Source organism: Beta vulgaris, chromosome 5 (assembly GCF_026745355.1).
Source record: "Beta vulgaris subsp. vulgaris cultivar EL10 chromosome 5, EL10.2, whole genome shotgun sequence".
Taxonomy (NCBI): Eukaryota; Viridiplantae; Streptophyta; class Magnoliopsida; order Caryophyllales; family Amaranthaceae; genus Beta; species Beta vulgaris.
This window is the reverse complement of record NC_079206.1, coordinates 54,358,706-54,377,412: the sequence shown is the minus strand read 5'-3', so window position 1 is coordinate 54,377,412 and position 18,707 is coordinate 54,358,706. Positions and strand designations below refer to the sequence as shown.

The 18,707-nt window shown below is 37.0% G+C and overlaps 1 protein-coding gene across 1 annotated transcript; it reads right to left on the bottom strand.

Annotated features, from left to right (window-relative positions):
• Positions 1-12,131: 12,131 nt before the first annotated feature.
• LOC104907901 (glycerophosphodiester phosphodiesterase GDPD6) lies at positions 12,132-17,640 on the bottom strand. Its single transcript, XM_010696926.3, has 8 exons — positions 17,393-17,640; positions 15,316-15,494; positions 14,771-14,954; positions 14,595-14,669; positions 14,390-14,499; positions 13,358-13,576; positions 13,037-13,192; positions 12,132-12,531 (listed from the first exon to the last, which is right to left on the bottom strand). The coding sequence occupies exons 1-8, from the start codon at positions 17,403-17,405 to the stop codon at positions 12,286-12,288; spliced, it is 1,182 nt and encodes a 393-aa protein (XP_010695228.1). The 5' UTR covers positions 17,406-17,640; the 3' UTR covers positions 12,132-12,285.
• Positions 17,641-18,707: the final 1,067 nt, after the last annotated feature.

Sequence of the window (18,707 nt, the reverse complement as noted above, 5' to 3'; positions counted from 1 at the left end):
CAATCCTGAAAGAGAATGTTATACTCCCTGATTCCCCCTTGTGACTGCTTGATTTTTTTAAGAAAGGGGACCAACCAGTTTATTAGATCATAGTTGGTTTGACATATGATTATACTCATTCAATCTGTTTTACAATATAAAGTTCAAAATATCATTTGAACAATACTAGTTTCAAATTTGCTTATTATGATCAAATTTGTTTACACTGTCGCTTCATCTCACGAAAAGTTCAAAATACCATTTTTTAGCAATGTTAATACCAACTAAAACCACTACAAAATACTTGTCTAAAATACAAAACATGTCTACAAACAAATATAACAAAATTTTAATGTACTTCAAACACAATTACTAATTCAAAATAATATTTCTTAACAATGCTAAAAAACACCACAAAATACTTGTCCAAAACACATAACATTGGTCACCATAACAAAGTTTTCAAAAACTACAATGCAATTACTTGTAGTCTTCCATAGACTCATGCATTGCCATCATTTCCACCAAGAAGACTTTTGAAAAATATGCCTTTCAAAGCATCTAGACACTTGAAAAAAAATCAACAACTTGTGTGGTTGTGTAGATAAGAGCTACTTCCAAAGCTTGTTGGGGACTTACACCTTCCAAAGAGAGTAATTCATCTAGCACTTTTTCACTCTTTTCAGCTACTTGTTGCTCACGTTCATCCGCACGGGACATCACATTAGCCATGGTGGAGAGATGAACATTCGTGTCTTTCATAAAAGCTTGCAAGCTAGCTAATTTAGAACTACCACCACCTTCACTTTCTTTCCTACTTCACTTAAAAGTGTTTTCTCTTTTCATTTTCTTTGATGGAGGGGCATATTCAACCGTTGAATTACATTACCACTAGCAATAGTATCATCATCATCATCATCAATTCATCACCACCACTTGAATCAACTATAACTTGCACCGGAGCAGATTTCTCCATATTGCCAATAGCATCAAAACAAAACCCTCGGCCGGTTTTCCAATGGCATAATCCTTGCCATAAATCTCCACCATTTGTATTCAAATGAGGAAAAAACATGTCCATACAAGTTTTTGCAGTTTGGATAAATCTAATAATTTAACAAATAAAGTTGAAATAAATTATTCATATGAAAAAACTTCTATATAAGTTATCAAATATGTGACAAACATTTGAGGTTTATACCTTGCAGTACTCATCATAGACTGTCCTCTCCACAAAAATCATGTATTTCTCATCATCTCACTTGATCCCACTCGTGTTTAGCATTTGAACAATAGCTCTGAACTTGATCACAAGTGTTTTGAGCCTAGAATCAATATGTGATAAAGCCTTTAAACCACATTCAGGAATAGCTTTGCCAATGACTTCTTACAAGTGAGTCATTTAACCATTCCTAAAGCCATTATCACATTTTCAATGGGGATCGTAAGCTAAGTCAGATAAAGCAGCTACAAGAGCTATCTTCTTCCGAAGTCAAAAAGCGTTTGTTTTTCCCTCTTCCACCTCCACTAGCAATACTTTCATCCATCCTGCTACATCATTAAAACAACACAATACAAAACAAAAATGCTAATTCATCATTATCAAAGAAAATCAATACCATGCAAGATTCTAAAAGAAATACAAGTAAATTCAATTTATACAAACTAAAACAACCCTTCGAAAAAGAACTAAAACAAAGTTTAATTTAAACATGACATAGTAGCCTAAATGATACAAACTAAAACAAATTCACACCAAATGTTCCAAATATCAAAGAAAAACATAAACTAGATCCTTTGGTGTCTAACTCCTCGGTGTCTAACTCTCCAATCGTTGAACATGCTTTGAGCCAATGAATTTCTCCAATTTGTCCAAGGATCTGATACATTGATGGAGGTTATGTACTCTACCTCCTCCTCTTCCTCATCACCATCACTGTCGATTTCTTCATATAACTCATCATCAAATGAGGGGGACATGTATCTCTTTACCAAGATATGTAATAAAGCACATGCAAGCACAATGCGACCATGTGTTTGTAAACTTAACCAAGAAGGACTTCTAAGAATTGTCCATCTTCCCTTGAGTAAGCCGAAGCATCGTTCAATTACATTTCTAGCTTGTGCATGTTTTTTGCTGAAATATTCCTCTACGTTTTGAGGTTGGTGAGGACCATAATTCCACTCTCTAAGATGATAAAGATGCCCTCTATATGGTGCAAGGAATCCCTCTCCATTAGTCTACCCACCATCACATAAGTAACAACAACCTTAAGAAATTAAAAAAAATTCTTATTACTCTCACTTATGTAAGTTAAGCTAAACTTAATTAAAAAATTTTATTAAGTGAATTACCTTTTGACACTTTCAAACCATTAGGTCTAGATGTAACATCTCGAAGAATACGACCATCATGTATTGATCCCGTTTTTTAGATCCCGTTTTTTAGGTACAGTTTCAATTCAACTCAATTAGCTAATTTTCTCTCGAAGTTTTTATATGTAAGGTGCGTTCTCTTGAGCTCAATAAATTAAGTTTCAGGCCCAATCATTTCACCTTAGATAAGTTCAATCCAGTTCAGATAAGTTCAAGTCAGTTCTAATAATTTTCAATCAGGTCCAATCAGGGCAATAAGTTCTAATAAGGTCCAATAAGTTTCAATCAGGTACAATAAGTTCTAATCAGGTGCAATAAGTTTCAATAAGGTCTAAATAGTCAATGATCAATAATAAATTTGAATTCAAATTTTAATTAAAGGTTCACTATGATTATTATATAGTATTATATTTATAATATTGTCTATTATTTTATTGTGCATATTACAATTAACTGATATGTTATTATTAAAATTTTTAATTAAAGTACCACTATGATTACATAGTATTATATTTGTTTATTATCTATTATTTTATTACTCATATTGTTATGGGCTGATCATTTTGTTATTAAAAAGTATTATAATCATGGTCAAATAAGGTTAATAATAATAATGATCATAAATCATAATTATAATATTTTGCAATTCGTTTTTAAATAACTAGATATAACATGTTTTCGTTACGAATAACAATGAAAGATATAAATGTTATTAATTGATGTCCTACTAATGCTTTATGAAAACCAAACAATATTATTAGATATATTAGTGGTGAAAGTTGTGTATAGGCAAACAGATAAATAGTATTTTTTTTTGTTAAAATGTTAATCATAAGAGATAACTAATAAATACTAATTTTTTTTGAAGGATAAATTTTAATGATTAATATGTTATAATAAATTTTGAGGGATAGTATTTATGTTAGGGTAATATTTATGTTTACCCTTCAAATTTTTTGTTGAATAAGGTCAAATAAGTTCCAATTAGGTTCTACAAGGTCTAATTAGTTTCAATTAGGCCTAATTAATTCCAATCCGGTCAATAAGTTTTAATCAGGTCCAAAAAATTCCAATCAGGTTCAATCAAGTCTAATAAGTTGAATCAACTCTAATTAAATTTAATAAATTCAGTTCAGTGTAGGATTAGGACTGTTCAGAGTGCGGTCTGGACCGCACCAAACCGCAACCCAAACCGTTTTTCGCGGTTTGGGTTGGTTTGCGGTTTTCAAATTGCGATTTGGGTTATGATTTCAAGCAAACCGCGATTTAGGGTTTGGGTTGGGTTATAATTTTTGTAAACCAAAACTGCACCATAAACCGCAATTTTATATATATTTTTTAAAATTTTTTTCTAAATACTCTTAAGAAGGTGGCATACAAGTACACAACTGAAAAAATAAGTTTGAGGTAAAGAACTTGGACACTTTTGATAAATTATTATTTATGCAGGTAATTTTGTATTTATTTGGACTCTAATATAGATGAATAATTTTTTTCACTCTTAGATTAGAAAATTAATGTGGCGGAGGAAAAAATGATTAAATTGCAAATCAAATCACACCAAACCGTTTTGCACGGTTCAGTTTGGATTGATTTAGGCAAGAGTGCGATGCGATTTGGTTTGAAAATGTGTCAAACAGTATATTTGCAGTTTGAATTGAGAAAAATCCCAAATCGCACCCACCCAAACCGTAGACGCCCATAGTTATATTCGTCACAAAAGGTCGTTACTTAGCAATTAGCATTCCCAAAACTAAAAGTAAGAAAGAACAAAGAGCTGCATCACTGGACAGTAGACACAGTGTGACACAGAGATCAGAGAGAGAATTGGGAGTTGAACATGAGCGAGTCATCTTCACCTTCACCTTCAGCGTCGGTATCACCATCACCGGTGCGGAGGAGAGAGAGTCCATGGGGATTGCCGGAGGGCGACCACCGCGAACCCAAGCCGCACCGCTGCAACGACCGAGCCGAAGACGTCATCCAGGTTTAGTTTTTTTCTCTTCTTGACTTTTTCCCCAATTATAAACCCTAAATCTAGCTCATTCCATTAATTTTACTCTATTCCAATTAGAATTTACCCGTGTTTTTTTTCTGTTTTATCAAGAACCTGAGCAATTGCTTTGATAAGTGAAATTAGGGTCTTTATTTGAGAGGGAATTGGGGAGGGGAGTAGTCGATCTTCAAACGAAGAATTGCAATGTAGGCTCCTAAGTGTAGATTTTTTGTGATTTGAAGGAAATTGGACGTGAAATTGGCTAAGTTGGTATATGTTTTGTTCTGGATTTTTTTGGATTTGAAGCAAAAGCTAGGATTTTTGTGGGTTTGATGTTCTTGTTTCAAGTAAATGCTATTGTCTTTCGAGGCTCCGGTTAGTAGGAAAACTTATTTGCTTGATGTACGAAACGATGGAATAGTTTGTTTGACTATAATCTATTTACTCATTATTTGAGAATTGGGATGTGAAATTGATTTCTTTGAACTGCTTATTGGACATGATCGGGCCTGTGTAAGGTATTAATACAATGTGGTTTGAATTTTATATTTGATTTTAATAGAAATCTGCTAAGGTGAGGCCGAGAGAGATAGATCGAAGAGAGAGACAACAGTTTAGGGTTTAGAATATGTGTTTCCTTAATCTGAAATGAGAGAATATACAACCCTAATATACATATGCACAGTGAGTGATAAGTGGGCTTAATAATATATTAAGCTATTTACACATGTGGGCCTAAACATATTACACAGTTTCTATAATCATAGTATACGTGGTCCAACACCCCCCCTCAAGTGGGAGCATGGGGATCACCAATGCCCAACTTGCCAAGTAAGAATCGGAATTGACGTAAACCAAGCGCCTTAGTGAAGCAATCGGCCAGTTGAGACGTAGTAGGCACATAAGCAGTGGTGATAAGACCCTCTTGAATGGCATCACGAACATAATGACAGTCGACCTCGATGTGCTTGGTGCGTTCATGGAAAACTGGATTCTGAGCAATGTAAAGAGCGGATTTGCTGTCACAGAAAAGAGAGATGGGTTGCGAATGAGACACTCCAAAACACCTAAGTAAAGCACGCAACCATTTTAATTCTGCAGTAACATCCGCCATAGAGCGATATTCGGCTTCAGCAGAGGAACGAGAAACAGTATGTTGTTTCCGGGTTTTCCATGAAATAGGAGAGGACCCGAGAAAGATAAGCCAGCCTGAAACAGATCGACGAGTCAAAGGACAACTGGCCCAATCAGAGTCACACCAAGCCGTCAAGTGTAAGTCACACAAGGAAGAGAGGATGATGCCTTGTCCTGGACTCCCCTTTAAGTAGCGGACTACGCGAAGAGCCGCTTCCCAGTGCTGATGGCGAGGCTGATGCATGAACTGAGCAAGCACATGAACAACATAAGCCAAATCAGGCCTAGTAAAAGCCAAATAAATAAGACGACCCACAAGTCGACGATATTGAGCAGGATCCGGGTGAAGAGGGCCATCAGCAAGAGCCAACTGATGGTTTTGCTCAAGAGGGGTATCAGCTGGTTTAGCACCCGACAAACCAGTTTCAGAGAATATCAAAGTATAACTTCCGTTGAGAGAGAAAGAAACCATCGGCACTGCGAGCAACTTCAATCCCTAAAAAATATTTCAGAGGCCCAAGATCTTTCATGCGAAAACAGTCACCAAGATAAGCCTTAAATGACGACAGAGCAGCAGAATCATTTCCAGAAATAATGAGATCATCGACATAGACAAGAACATGGATACGAACATCACCACGACAGTAAGTAAATAGAGAATAATCAGAGTAAGAACGGCAAAAGCCATACTGTCGTAAAGAGGTAGCAAGTTTCGCGAACCAGCACCGGGGAGCTTGCTTGAGACCATAGAGAGATTTCTGGAGACGACACACTTTTCCAGAAGTAGCAGGGGTAAAGCCAGGAGGAAGTTTCATATACACCTCCTCATCCAAATCACCATGAAGAAAGGCATTGTGAACGTCCATCTGATGAACTTCCCAGTTGCGGGACGCCGCAACAGCAAGAAAAGTACGGACAGTGACCATTTTGGCCACAGGTGCAAAAGTCTCGTGATAATCATCCTTCGACCTGATGATTCCCGAGAATAACCAATCGCGCCTTAAGACGCTCCACACTACCATCAGAGTTGTATTTGATACGATACACCCATTTGCACCCAAGTGCCTTCTTACCAGGAGGTAGATCTGTCATAACCCATGTACAATTATCTTCCAAAGCACTGATTTCTTTTTGCATAGCTTCGCGCCACCCAGAAAACTTCATAGCCTCTGTAAAACTCTTAGGCTCAACCCCATCATCAACTGCAGCAAGAAAAACACGATGGCGCATAGAGAAATTATCACAACTCACAAAGTTAGCTAAAGGATACGGAGTACCTGAGGGACGAGAAGCATCGAGTGAGCCTGGAGAGGGGCTGCCAAGCTGGACAGAGTGCACAAAATAATCACGCAACAAACAGTTAGGTTGCTTAGCCCGATGACCGCGGCCCAAAGGAGGAGATGGGTCAGAAGGGGACAAATCTGGCTCGGTAGAGGAGCTGGACTGGGCGGAAGAGGACGCGGCAGATGGGCCCGCATCAGAAGGACCCGCGTCAGAGGAAACAGACGGGTTTTGTGGGGAAGCGCTGGAAGTGGGCGAGATGGGCTGAGAATCAGAAGAGGAAGGCGAGGGAGAATCTGGGCCGGACACAGGTGGATTAGATGGGCTGGGAGAAGACAAGGAACTTGGGTCAGGAGTAGGATCTAAATCGGTGAGTGTGCAAGGCGGAAGGGGAAGAGATAAGGGATTGGCAGTAGATGCAATAGAGGAAGAGGAGGAATAAGGAAAAGAATTTTCAAAAAAAGAGGACATCTCGAGACACGAAAATGACACCAGTGGCTAAGTCCTTCAATTTCCACCCCTTTTTCCCCGTGGAATAACCAAGAAAAATACATTTGCGACTACGAGGAGCAAATTTATTTCCTTTGGATTTCTGGTTATGAGCAAAACACAAACACCCGAACACCCTCAAGGCCTCAAAATCAGGTTCATGCCCAAAAATCATTTCATAAGGTGTTTTATTACCCAACACCCCTGATGGAGTTCGATTAATAAGATGGACTGCGGTAAGAACACATTCACCCCAAAAATCAAGAGGTAGATTGGCTTGAAACATCAAAGCTCGACTCACATTCAAAATATGTTGGTGTTTACGCTCGACCCTCCCGTTTTGTTGAGGTGTCCCAGTACATGAGGTTTGAAATAAAATACCACTTTGATCAAAGAAAGGAAGCATGCATTGAAATTCAGTCCCATTGTCACTCCGAACAATTTTAACAGAAGTATCAAATTGACGTTCAACCATAGCAAAGAAAGAGAGGAAATATTTGTGAACCTCAGTTTTATTGTGCAACAAATAAACCCAGACGGCACGGGAATAGTCATCAACAAGAGTTAAGAAATAAATAGCACCACAAGATGAAGGTACACTATATGGCCCCCACAATCACAATGAACCAGTTCAAACAGTTGACTGGCTTTATGAGAACTACTAGGAAAACAATCACGAGTTTGTTTGGCCATAGGACAAATATCACAAACATTATTCAATTTTTTCTTAGCATGACTGGAACGAATAGCAGGAAGCAGCTTCACTACCTTCTGATGGATGACCTAACCTTTGATGCCACAGATCAAAAGAAGACAAAGCAGTAACTGCAGCAGCATGAATTTTCGCCACCGTCCGGAAGTAGTAAAGCCCCCCTCGCCGCTCACCTGCTCCAATCAGAGTCCCCGAGGACCGGTCCTGTATAGCACACAAAGAGGATGTGAATTGCAGAGTACAATCATTATCAGCAAGCAAATGAGAGAGACAGAGATCAAATGACACTGAAAATCAGGTACAAATAAAACATGATGTAGAACGAGAGTATCACTAAGATAGACATCTCCCTCCATAGTGGCATGAGCGGAGCATCCATTAGGAAGTCCAACAGGGCACGCTGCAATACGACGAACATTGACTAACACAGATAAAGTGCCTGTGATATGATGAGAAGCACCAGTGTCTAGTATCCACTCTATACCTGCCATCCGATCATCAGATTTTGGTTCGAGATTGACCAAGTTTATGAGAGCTTGAATTTGATCTTGCGTGAGGCTCGCCAAAGGAGTCCCACCTCCTTCATTTGTCCCAAACACACCATGAGACACCACATTCGCACGAGCCCCCCCTGCACTACGGGCTGCCACAGTCCCGCCACCGACACCGCCGAGCGTCCCCGCCACCGACACCGCCGAGCGTCCCCGCCACCTGACTACTACTACCTGCTGCTAGAGACACGGCAGAAGCATTTTTCTCAACTCGCCCCGTACGATTACGCACACGTTCCTCATACCATTCAGGGGTTCCATGGATTTTAAAACAAGTGGAAATGTCATGACCTTTTTGTTTACAATGAGTGCAGACCAACTTGGATTTATCAACACGAGGGAAACGTGACTTACCTCGATCAGATTGAGTATAAAAAGCATGAACAGATTCACTAACCCCTTTGTCTCGAGTAGCAATTCGAGATTGTTCCTCTTGAAGGAGAGTTTGGTAGGCACGGTTAATATCACCAAGAGGCTGTTGAGACAAAAGATTGGTGCGGACAGCAGCATATAGTGAACTATCAAGCCCAATAAGAAACTGGTGAAAAATTTCTTCGTCACGGTCACGCGCTAGCTTTGCACCCAAACCACAGTCACATTTATGGCATTCACAAGCAGGTAATGGCTTCAAACGAGCCAGCTCATCATAGTATCCCATGAGTTTGGAATAGTATTCGTCCACCGTCATCGAAGTCGTCTGCTTGCACTCCGATATAGCGGTTTTAAGTTGCTGAATTCGTGGCCCGTTAGCCACGCAGAACCTTCGTTCCATATACAATCACAAGTCACGTGCGTTCTCATGCAGTGGAATAGTCCCTGCTATCTTCGTGTCCATGCTCCTTAAAATCCAGGAGATTATCATTGAGTGAACGGTATCCCAATCTAGGACTGCCATCACGTTAGTTGGTTTAGTAATGGTTCCGTCAATGAAACCATATTTACGTCGCGCTCGCAACGAAAGTGTCATGGCTCGAGCCCATGCCACATAATTATCGCCGGTAAAGGTAACGTGAGTGATCATATTTCCTGGTTGATCACCCGATCCCAAGTAAAAAGGTGAGGTAACATTCACAATCCATTCACTCTTAGTCAGTTCTTTCTTCTCGTCGCCCATGGTGTTACTGGACCTATCGCACGTCACGCGGGTGAGGCGAAGGCACGTTGTTCAGGCCACGAAAAATATTATAGTGCCGCCGGAAAAGCTGTCGGCTCTGATACCATGCTAAGGTGAGCCCGAGAGAGATAGATCGAAGAGAGAGACAACAGTTTAGGTTTAGAATATGTGTTTCCTTAATCTGAAATGAGAGAATATACAACCCTAATATACATATGCACAGTGAGTGATAAGTGGGCTTAATAATATATTAAGCTATTTACACATGTGGGCCTAAACATATTACACAGTTTCTATAATCATAGTATACGTGGTCCAACAAAATCTCATTTGCGTAGAGTTGATCTAAATGTATTTTCAAGAGGTTTTGGGAGTTAAGCATAAAGTTGAGCCCCAAGTTTTAGTATCTTTCACCAATTGGGGACTCAAGTTTTTTTTATTCACCAATTGGGTACTCTGATCGATTTTCACCACAATTAAACCATAACCACCCCTAATCAACTCTCTCCCCCGGTCCTCCCCTCACCCCTTTCTCTTGGTTTTGGTGAAAAACTTGAGTCTCTAATTGGTAAAAAAAAAAAAACTTGAGTCTCTAATTGGTGAAAAACACCAAACTTGGGGCTCAACGTGCTGCTTAACTCTAGGTTTTGGGGTCAAAAGTTTTGTTTTGGATTCATTCACAGATGCTCCTTAGTGAGCAGCAATCATTACCTGGGTTCCAAGTTGCATCTGTGATAGGTAGTTCTTCTGTTTCGAAAGCTTGCCAATCGAAGGGTTTGAAATGATGGGATTTAGCTTTTTTTTATACAGCAACAAAATTTTTGGGGGAGCTAAGATATGATAGGACTCAGTTAATAAATAAGCTTGCCAAGTCGTATTAGTTTCGGCTATTTTAGAAAAAAATTCATTAATATTGGTTGAAAATTTAGTGTTAAAGTGTCCATTCCCCCCGTTGGAGGTGTTGAGGATCCAACACGGTTACTTGAGGTACCATGAAGAATCAGGTGACATAAGAAATAAGTAGAGTATAAAATAGTTTTCAATTGGATGCACAAGATCCAACACGGGTACTTGAGGTTCAATGAAGAGTCAAGCTAACATACGAAATAATCGTTTTTAGATGCTGGCTGAAGGACTGTTAAAAAAGTTCATGTTGAAAAGTGCAATTTAAACTGAGCAATATGGATCTTTGCTCTGATAATGTTTTAACAAGTTGTATTTTGGATTTTATAGGCTTGCTTTGAGGGGAACCCATTTAAGACTATTCCAGGTCCTTTTAAGCTTTTCTGGCGATGCATGCGCTCAAAACCTGGGTAGGTTTCTCTTGATAACTTCCCGCACTAGACAGTTTTTTCATGTTCTTTAAGGGATCTCCCCGTCACAAAAATTTCAAGCAAATTGAGTTGGTCTCATGATGTTTTTTGATATTACGCAGGGAGGAGCCAAAAGAACCTTTCTACTACTTGCAACTCGATCCACCAACGCAAGAAGTACAGCTTGAGTGAAGCCCTCAGTCAATACTCAATTGCTTAGACAAAAAGGGGTCTTAGGCTGGACTTTCCTTATATATTTGGATTTAGAGTTTTAAGGGTTACGCTTACGAGCATACAAATATGCATAATAATTAGTGCTCCCTTGTTATAAATGAAGAAAGATCAGTTCATATTATTTCCTTTTTCTTTGTTACCCCATGATCTTTTTGTTCTTTGGGTGATATTGCTAATATGGATTGATTCTACTCTTTTGAAATATAAACTCGTAGATGGCTAATATGTTTGCCGCTTACCAATTAGTAACATTTATCAAATCGATAAGAATGCCCTGATTACATGTTCAGCATGGCTGCGTGGGGTTAATCTGGACCACCAACTTTAACCATTTGTAGTGAATATTGTTCGTTTGTTGCAAGTTCAATGCTTTGTATGTATAAAAGGTAAAGCTAAAGTTAGCCATCTTTGACTCGAATCGGTAATAAGATCCAAACCTAACACGACGTTACGAGAGAAATCTAAATGCAGCCTGTGCAGAATTTGAACAATTTACTTTGCTTCTGTGAAAGAGTTTCGACTCTTCAAGTCTGCGCTGTGTCTTAGTTGGTCTAAGGAAACACGCAGTAGGTAAAAAGAAATTGTATAGAGACAGATTTGCTACACCTTGCAAGAAAGGATCATCTTGAACTCTACACAAAGTTGCTCCTAGAGCAGCAGCCTTTGAGATCTTAGATTTGAGTTCACACTTTTCGTACTGATTAGGTTCAATCAAGAAGATATTTTCCCCCTTGATCTCTTCTTTCAGTGTTGAACGTAAAATGAATTCAACCAAGTTATCACATTTCGTAATTATATCAAGCTTTACGTAGCTTTGGATATGTTTTAAAGTCTTGCCAAAGATCGACCAGAAACCAAATCCAAATCTTTGGTTCTAAATGGTCAGCCTTAGGTTGGGCTTCTCGATACAGACTAAGCAAAGTATGAAACAAAAATGCATGAAACACCAAGCTAGAACAGTAATCATATATATAATCTTTAATGACCGAACTTTGCTAAATAATAACATCCACATGTTTCAAGTTTAAACATAATGAAGATTACCACTATAATTTTCTTTGTATAATAATATCGTCGACGTCAAAAAGAATAGGTGGTTAATGCAGTCAATCATAACCTCTCAACATTTTGGCAATCTTATGCAACAAGTACGTTGAGTGAACATCAGCGTTATCAGAAGTTCTGGAGAGTGGAGAGGTCCATTCCTGGTAGTTGTGAAGGCTGCCTGTGAAATCCGTGAATAAGCCATCCACTCCTATCTTGTTTATCCAGTAATCATATTCAATGTATGGATCTTGATGGAAGTCGAAGTGCAAAAATTGGTTCTCATTTCTGTAGGTATAAGGATGCACCTGGATTCACAATAACATGATCAGGTCATTATCATCTTCTGGATTAAGCAACACTAGTGAATGTTAAGTTTCAAAACAAAATTAATACAGTATGAATCTCATGGAGGAACAAAATACTATTTTAACAAAAGAAGCGGCTAATTGAAGTCTAAACGGCGTGTGTGGGAGGTGGTAACAATAACAATGGCAAAAATGAAATCTCACCGTAAATTCCTAATAGAATACACTACCATTTTAGTAGATATATTTAACGCTTATTCTCTGTCAAAAAAAAAAGGAAGAAAGAAAAATGCTCCAGTGCTCGCATTACACAATCCCAGCAATCAACCCAATTTTCTTTGTTGAGGGGGAGTGAATTACTGGCATATTTTTTCATGCTTTCTATCTAGCTCTTGGACTAATATCTCCACCAACTTTCCACTTAATTCTTAGCGACTTAGCCTAATCTAGAAGCTTTACAGATAATCAAACATTAATATATCCAGATTAGACAATGTACAGGCACCTGCAAGTCACGAGCATGCGCTCTGGCAACTAGATCTGAAGGCGCTTGCATATAGTTGTTCACCACTGGAACCAGTGTATCTTTCCATGGTCCAATACCAACAACATATTGTTTGATGTAGTCTAAATAAGAATCTGAAGTGATTTCGGCGTAAGTCTGCAGAATATCTTCACATTAGAATCAATACAAGAATATGAACAGAAAATATCGGAATGTTATTTGTGTAAGGTGTTTCTGAAAGTGAGAGAGCAGTAGCATACGTGCTACAGGCAGAGTAGTAGACTAGTAGTAATATAGAGGATAATCATGTATGGGATTAACCTGGTTAGTATCCTGAGTTAGCACAGTCACGTCATCAATCAAGAAGATTTTCGGCAGATCAGTCTGATTTGATACATGCACAAGTGAAGTTGGAGCAAATGATTGGATAAAACAAGGTTGTTTTAACCAGTCTTTTGACATGTATGAACCTTTGTAACCGTACTTTTTCAGTGTCCTTATAAAAATGTCCTCATACCTTTTGCCACCAGGCCACTTCACCTGCAGAGCACAATCATAAAAGAGGAAGATTAGGCTGGCCCAAGTTTGTACAAAAAGAATTTGAGCAAAAGCATTCAAATTTGACATTTCTGGAATTTACACAATTTGCTTTATGGCAAATAAGTTAAGGCTTCATGTCAGCAAAGATCTATGTTACCAATGATGAAGATCTTGTCTACTAACTGTTTGCAAAATGTCTTAACATGTGATAAATGATGATATGTCAAACCCATGGATGCAGGGAGAAAGCAAAACAGATCTACAATACTCATGTCAGACTCGATTGTTTAAAGATAAATTTCCACGATTTTGGTCCATGAATTTAAGGGTCATGTGTCCATACCTATGCCAGAATGTTGAGTACTCGACACAGGTACTTAGATAGAAAAGAAAGAAAGTAATATGAGCATGATTAACAGTCTCCTGGCACTAAGTTGAAGTGTTTTAAAATGCTATAGTTGGAATATGGCCTTACAAGTGTGCAGTCCGAGATATTACTTTTATGTTCAAAACTACAAGTCCAACCATGCCCTTTAAAATGGATCTTGAAATAAGACAAGACCCTGCAGAAACTGGGGACCTTTTAGTGTTGGAAATTTTCTGCCATGAAGATTCATGTGATATTAGGTTACTTCGGCAGTTGAAACATCTAAAGGTGCTCGACATGGGTGGTAAGTTTTTCCTGATGATCGTGTTACATTTGGAGTTCGAGTATTCGTGACTCCAAAGTGTGTCGGCATGTTCAAATCACGGTCATGACAGTAGAGAATGAAAATTACAACTAACAGAGATTATACAAATAGATTTACTTACATGTTTGTTGATAAACACGGGGGATTTTAACTCTGGATATATCCCAACAATTCTTGGAGCATCAAGAGCAATGGAGATGTACTCGTCAAAAGTAATAATAGGGAATTTTCCTGCAATGCAAAAGCAGATAGTGAAGAGTGAAAGAGTATATTAGAGACAAGCCAAAGAAGTGCAACTGCATTTCAAAATCAGAAATCATACTTACCATTATATTGTTGATCCCTGAATGGAAATCTTTGCTTTGTCCTCAAGGTTTGAAGTTCCTTCCATGTGAAATCAACTATACAATACACATAGTTATAGATTGCTTTAGCAAGATCTACAACCATTGCTGTCCTTTTCAGCATATCAGGAGTAAAATAAAAGGTGGAGATGTCATACCAGTGAAAAATCCAGTGATGTTGGCTCCTTCAACCTCGTAAGTTCTTTTGCGATCAGCAAACTCCTTGTGGTCCGCAATATCAGTAGTATCATCGAGATTGACATCATGATGACAAATAAGGACACCATCCTTAGTGGCTATAATGTCTGATTCTATGAAATCTGCACCTTCTTCAATAGCTCTCTGCCAAGGAGAACTTTCTTTAACAACATGATGAAGCTAAAATCCAAAATTATTGAACCAGAACAGAAACGTAATAACTCTTCAAATTCATACAGGATTTTTTAAGGATTGGAATGATTTGACATAAAAAAAACAGATAAGTTCTCCTATCAACTGAAGGAGAAACTACAAATTCATCTCTGGGATATGCAAAGATATGGTTTTCAGTGACACCAGAAAATAATGACTAAGAATGCTTAAAGCAGATTCATTAGCACAGATACACAAAGTAATACAGTACAGTATATGAGCCAACCAACATCAGCATAAAAGCATATGATATGAAAGTCTCATTGAAACAGAAATTCCTGAAAACACACACCAGGTATGCAGGAGCAGTTTCTTCTGGAAATTCTCCATTGGCACCTCGATGTGCAAGGTTATATGGACGTGAAGTTTGCAAGGGCTGCTTTCTACCTTTAATTTCTTTGCTTGGGAGCTGATATATTGGTCGAGCACTACAGCTTACAAAGAGTAGGAGAAGAGTAAAAGCGACAACGCCTGTGAATGAGGTAATTAGTGTTTCAGATCCGCCACACTAACATGGATACATTAGCCAACACAATAAAATCGTTTCCATTTACAGAAAGCAGAAGAACAACAGAAATTACCAGTTCAAGTCGTATTTTCGTAATTAACATGCTACTGATTTGCACTCGTATAAGTTATATATATATACATATATATTCGAATATACTTTAATATTCTTAAATGTATACAATCACACCAACTCCATCTAATATTCAATCATATAGTAGTTAAAAAAGGGGTGGATGGACTGTTTTTAATGCTTTTCTTTCATCTGGTTAGTACCACTAGAGAAACGCTTATTTTCTTGTAGATCCCAAAAACACTCATTAGTTTCTTCAAAAATACAATATTACAAAATTGCCGTTTGGGATTATGCAACAATTTACCTTATTATATACTCCCTCCGTTTCATTTTAATCTATACACTTTTCACGCATGCCAATGTAAAACTTTGAGGACATATATCTTTAGTTTTGTATTTGTAAAAATTATAAAAAGTACATATTAATAAAATACATACTGATACGAATCTAACAAGATCCCACATGACTATGTTTTTATTCACGTATAAATCACAAACGAGGGTCAAAGTGCAATTTGTGAATTGTGTAAAATGTCAAAGTGTGTAGATTAATATGAAACGGAGAGAGTAATAGGGAAGAACCTTTTACCATTCGAGAAGTAGAAACTATCCTATATTATATATCATATATCATATACTTCCTCCGTTTCTAAATAAGTGCAACACTTCTTGTTTTCACGTTTGCCAATGCATTATTTTAACCATTAATATCTTCAATTATCAATAAGTAAAAATTATAAAAAGTTGATATTAAAAAAATTCCCATTGAGACGAATCTAACAAGATCCCACATGACTATGTTTTTCCTAAAATATAGATCACCAAAGCTAATTAAAGTTTAAATTGTGAATAGTAAACACTATGCAAATGTTGCACTTATTTAGAAACAGAGGAAGTATTACATATCATATATATTATATATATCATACATATCGTATATTATTTATATATATATTATTATATCATATATATTATATATATTATACATATTTATATGAGATATATTATAATCCATATATATTATATATAGTATACCCTCATGTAGTAGAAACTATCCTATATCATATATCATGTGAGAATGCATTAGGTGAGAAATGAGAAAAGTTGATGCACTAATATAAAATTTTTGTGATTCCAAACCTTAATGTGACTTTTATGAGGAAGTTTGTGACCTTAAATCATTCTCATTTCTCAGGTAAGACCACGCCATAAATATATATATATATATATACTTCCTCTGTTTTTTTAGCCCTCTTTTTTTTTCCTCTCTACCTCTCTCCTACCCAAATTTTGGAGTGTAGTTGATGGAAAAAAAAGTGTTGCAAGTAAAACAAACGGAGGAGTATATATATTTCTTAATTAAAAAGCACATCCCTACTTTTTTCACGTCACTAATCTAATAAAATTGCTCTCTTAAAAAGTTCAAATTTTTCATACAGATTGCCAAATTAACCACTAAAAGGAAAAGCAAAAATTTTCATAGCAACCATTCTCAGCCACTAATCCTTAATATGACAAAATGAATCACAATGCTATTCAATAAAATAAAAAGGAATAAATAACATAGAGTACTCCTTTCTAATCTCCAATGTCCAGATTAAAGCTGATGACTTTTATTCAATATAAACATATAAATTGCAGAAGAAATCGAAATTCAACAAAGTTTCATATAAGCATTCAGTAAATTGGAGAAACAAAGATCGAAAAACAGTATTGAATAGAAACATAATGCACAGAAATCTACAAAATCAATTAAAGATGTGGGTGTTCGCAAAAATATACTTACAGAGCGAAGTCATCTTCTTCACCTGTGTCTCTCTCTCTCTTAAAATTAGAATTAGGAGTTTTTGGCTGGATTGTTTGGTATAAACAAATACTTCTACTTCATATAAGTAGAGAAAGTTTGAGGAATTTGAGTCAGATTATAAGACCATAACTATTCACTACTTAAAAAGATAATAATGTAAACTTTAGAAGTCAACTGATGATCAGACTTAACCTCGAGCATCATTAAATCATATCTCAGAATATTCTTCATCTACACTGCTAAAAAGTAAAAAATATTTATCTTATCATGTTTTTGAAAGAAATTATTAACCCCGCCTTATTATGTTAGGTTATGGACCCAGCCCCCATGACCCGACCGTCCAAATTTCCATTTTTTTATATTTTAACTCGTCAAGCAAAAAAATGACTCGTTTATTTTTTAAAAAATTGGTAAAAATAATTCTTCTGGCCTGAATGTTTGAGGTAGGAATTAAATCCTAGACGGCTAGACCTTGCTGGAGAAGCTGGGAAAAGCTCACCAATTGAGTCAACCTCAATTCCTAAAATGACTCATTTATTGACCCACTTATCTATATACATAAATTTCTTAACCCACGTCTTATATACAGATATCAAATCTAAATAAATAAAATCGAACAATTAAAGAATAAATCTTATATTCATGAAAATATTCTAATTATTTCAAAACCAACTAATAATATTGACAGTAGAATAGTAGTTAAACGGGTTGTCGTGATGGATTTGGGTTATATTAAATTGTTCAATTCTAACCCATCCCGTTTAATAAATGTGTCAAGTCGGCCAGTCGGGTTAACTTGCTTACTTAAACGGGTTGAAAAACTTAACCCAAACCCGTTATGTTCGTATTGTGTTCGCATCGGGCTATTGGGTTTTTTCTTCTTCTCGGTAAAACTTTTAAAGTGTTGAGAAACAGTGGAATGAACAATTCCACTATTTACATATGTGTGAAGTCCACTGTTCACATATGTGTGAACTGTGAAGTCCATATTTCCTGCGTGCATTCAATGCATGTCAGGTAATTTTCTTCCGTGTTGAAAACTTTACAATTGTGCATAGTAGAAACTTTGCTTATAAATACATCGATGTAAGAAATCAGTTTTACACATCAATGCAATACAATACTCTCTGATATATTTGCATAACTTCTCTCTCTATTTCTCACAACACGTTATCAGCACGAGTGTTCTACCGGAAATTTTTTTTAAGGTATCTTTAAAATTTTTACATCCATTTTGTTTTTAAGTTTAAATTTTTTTTCTCCAAGCCCAACCCTTTTACTACCCGAACATGGA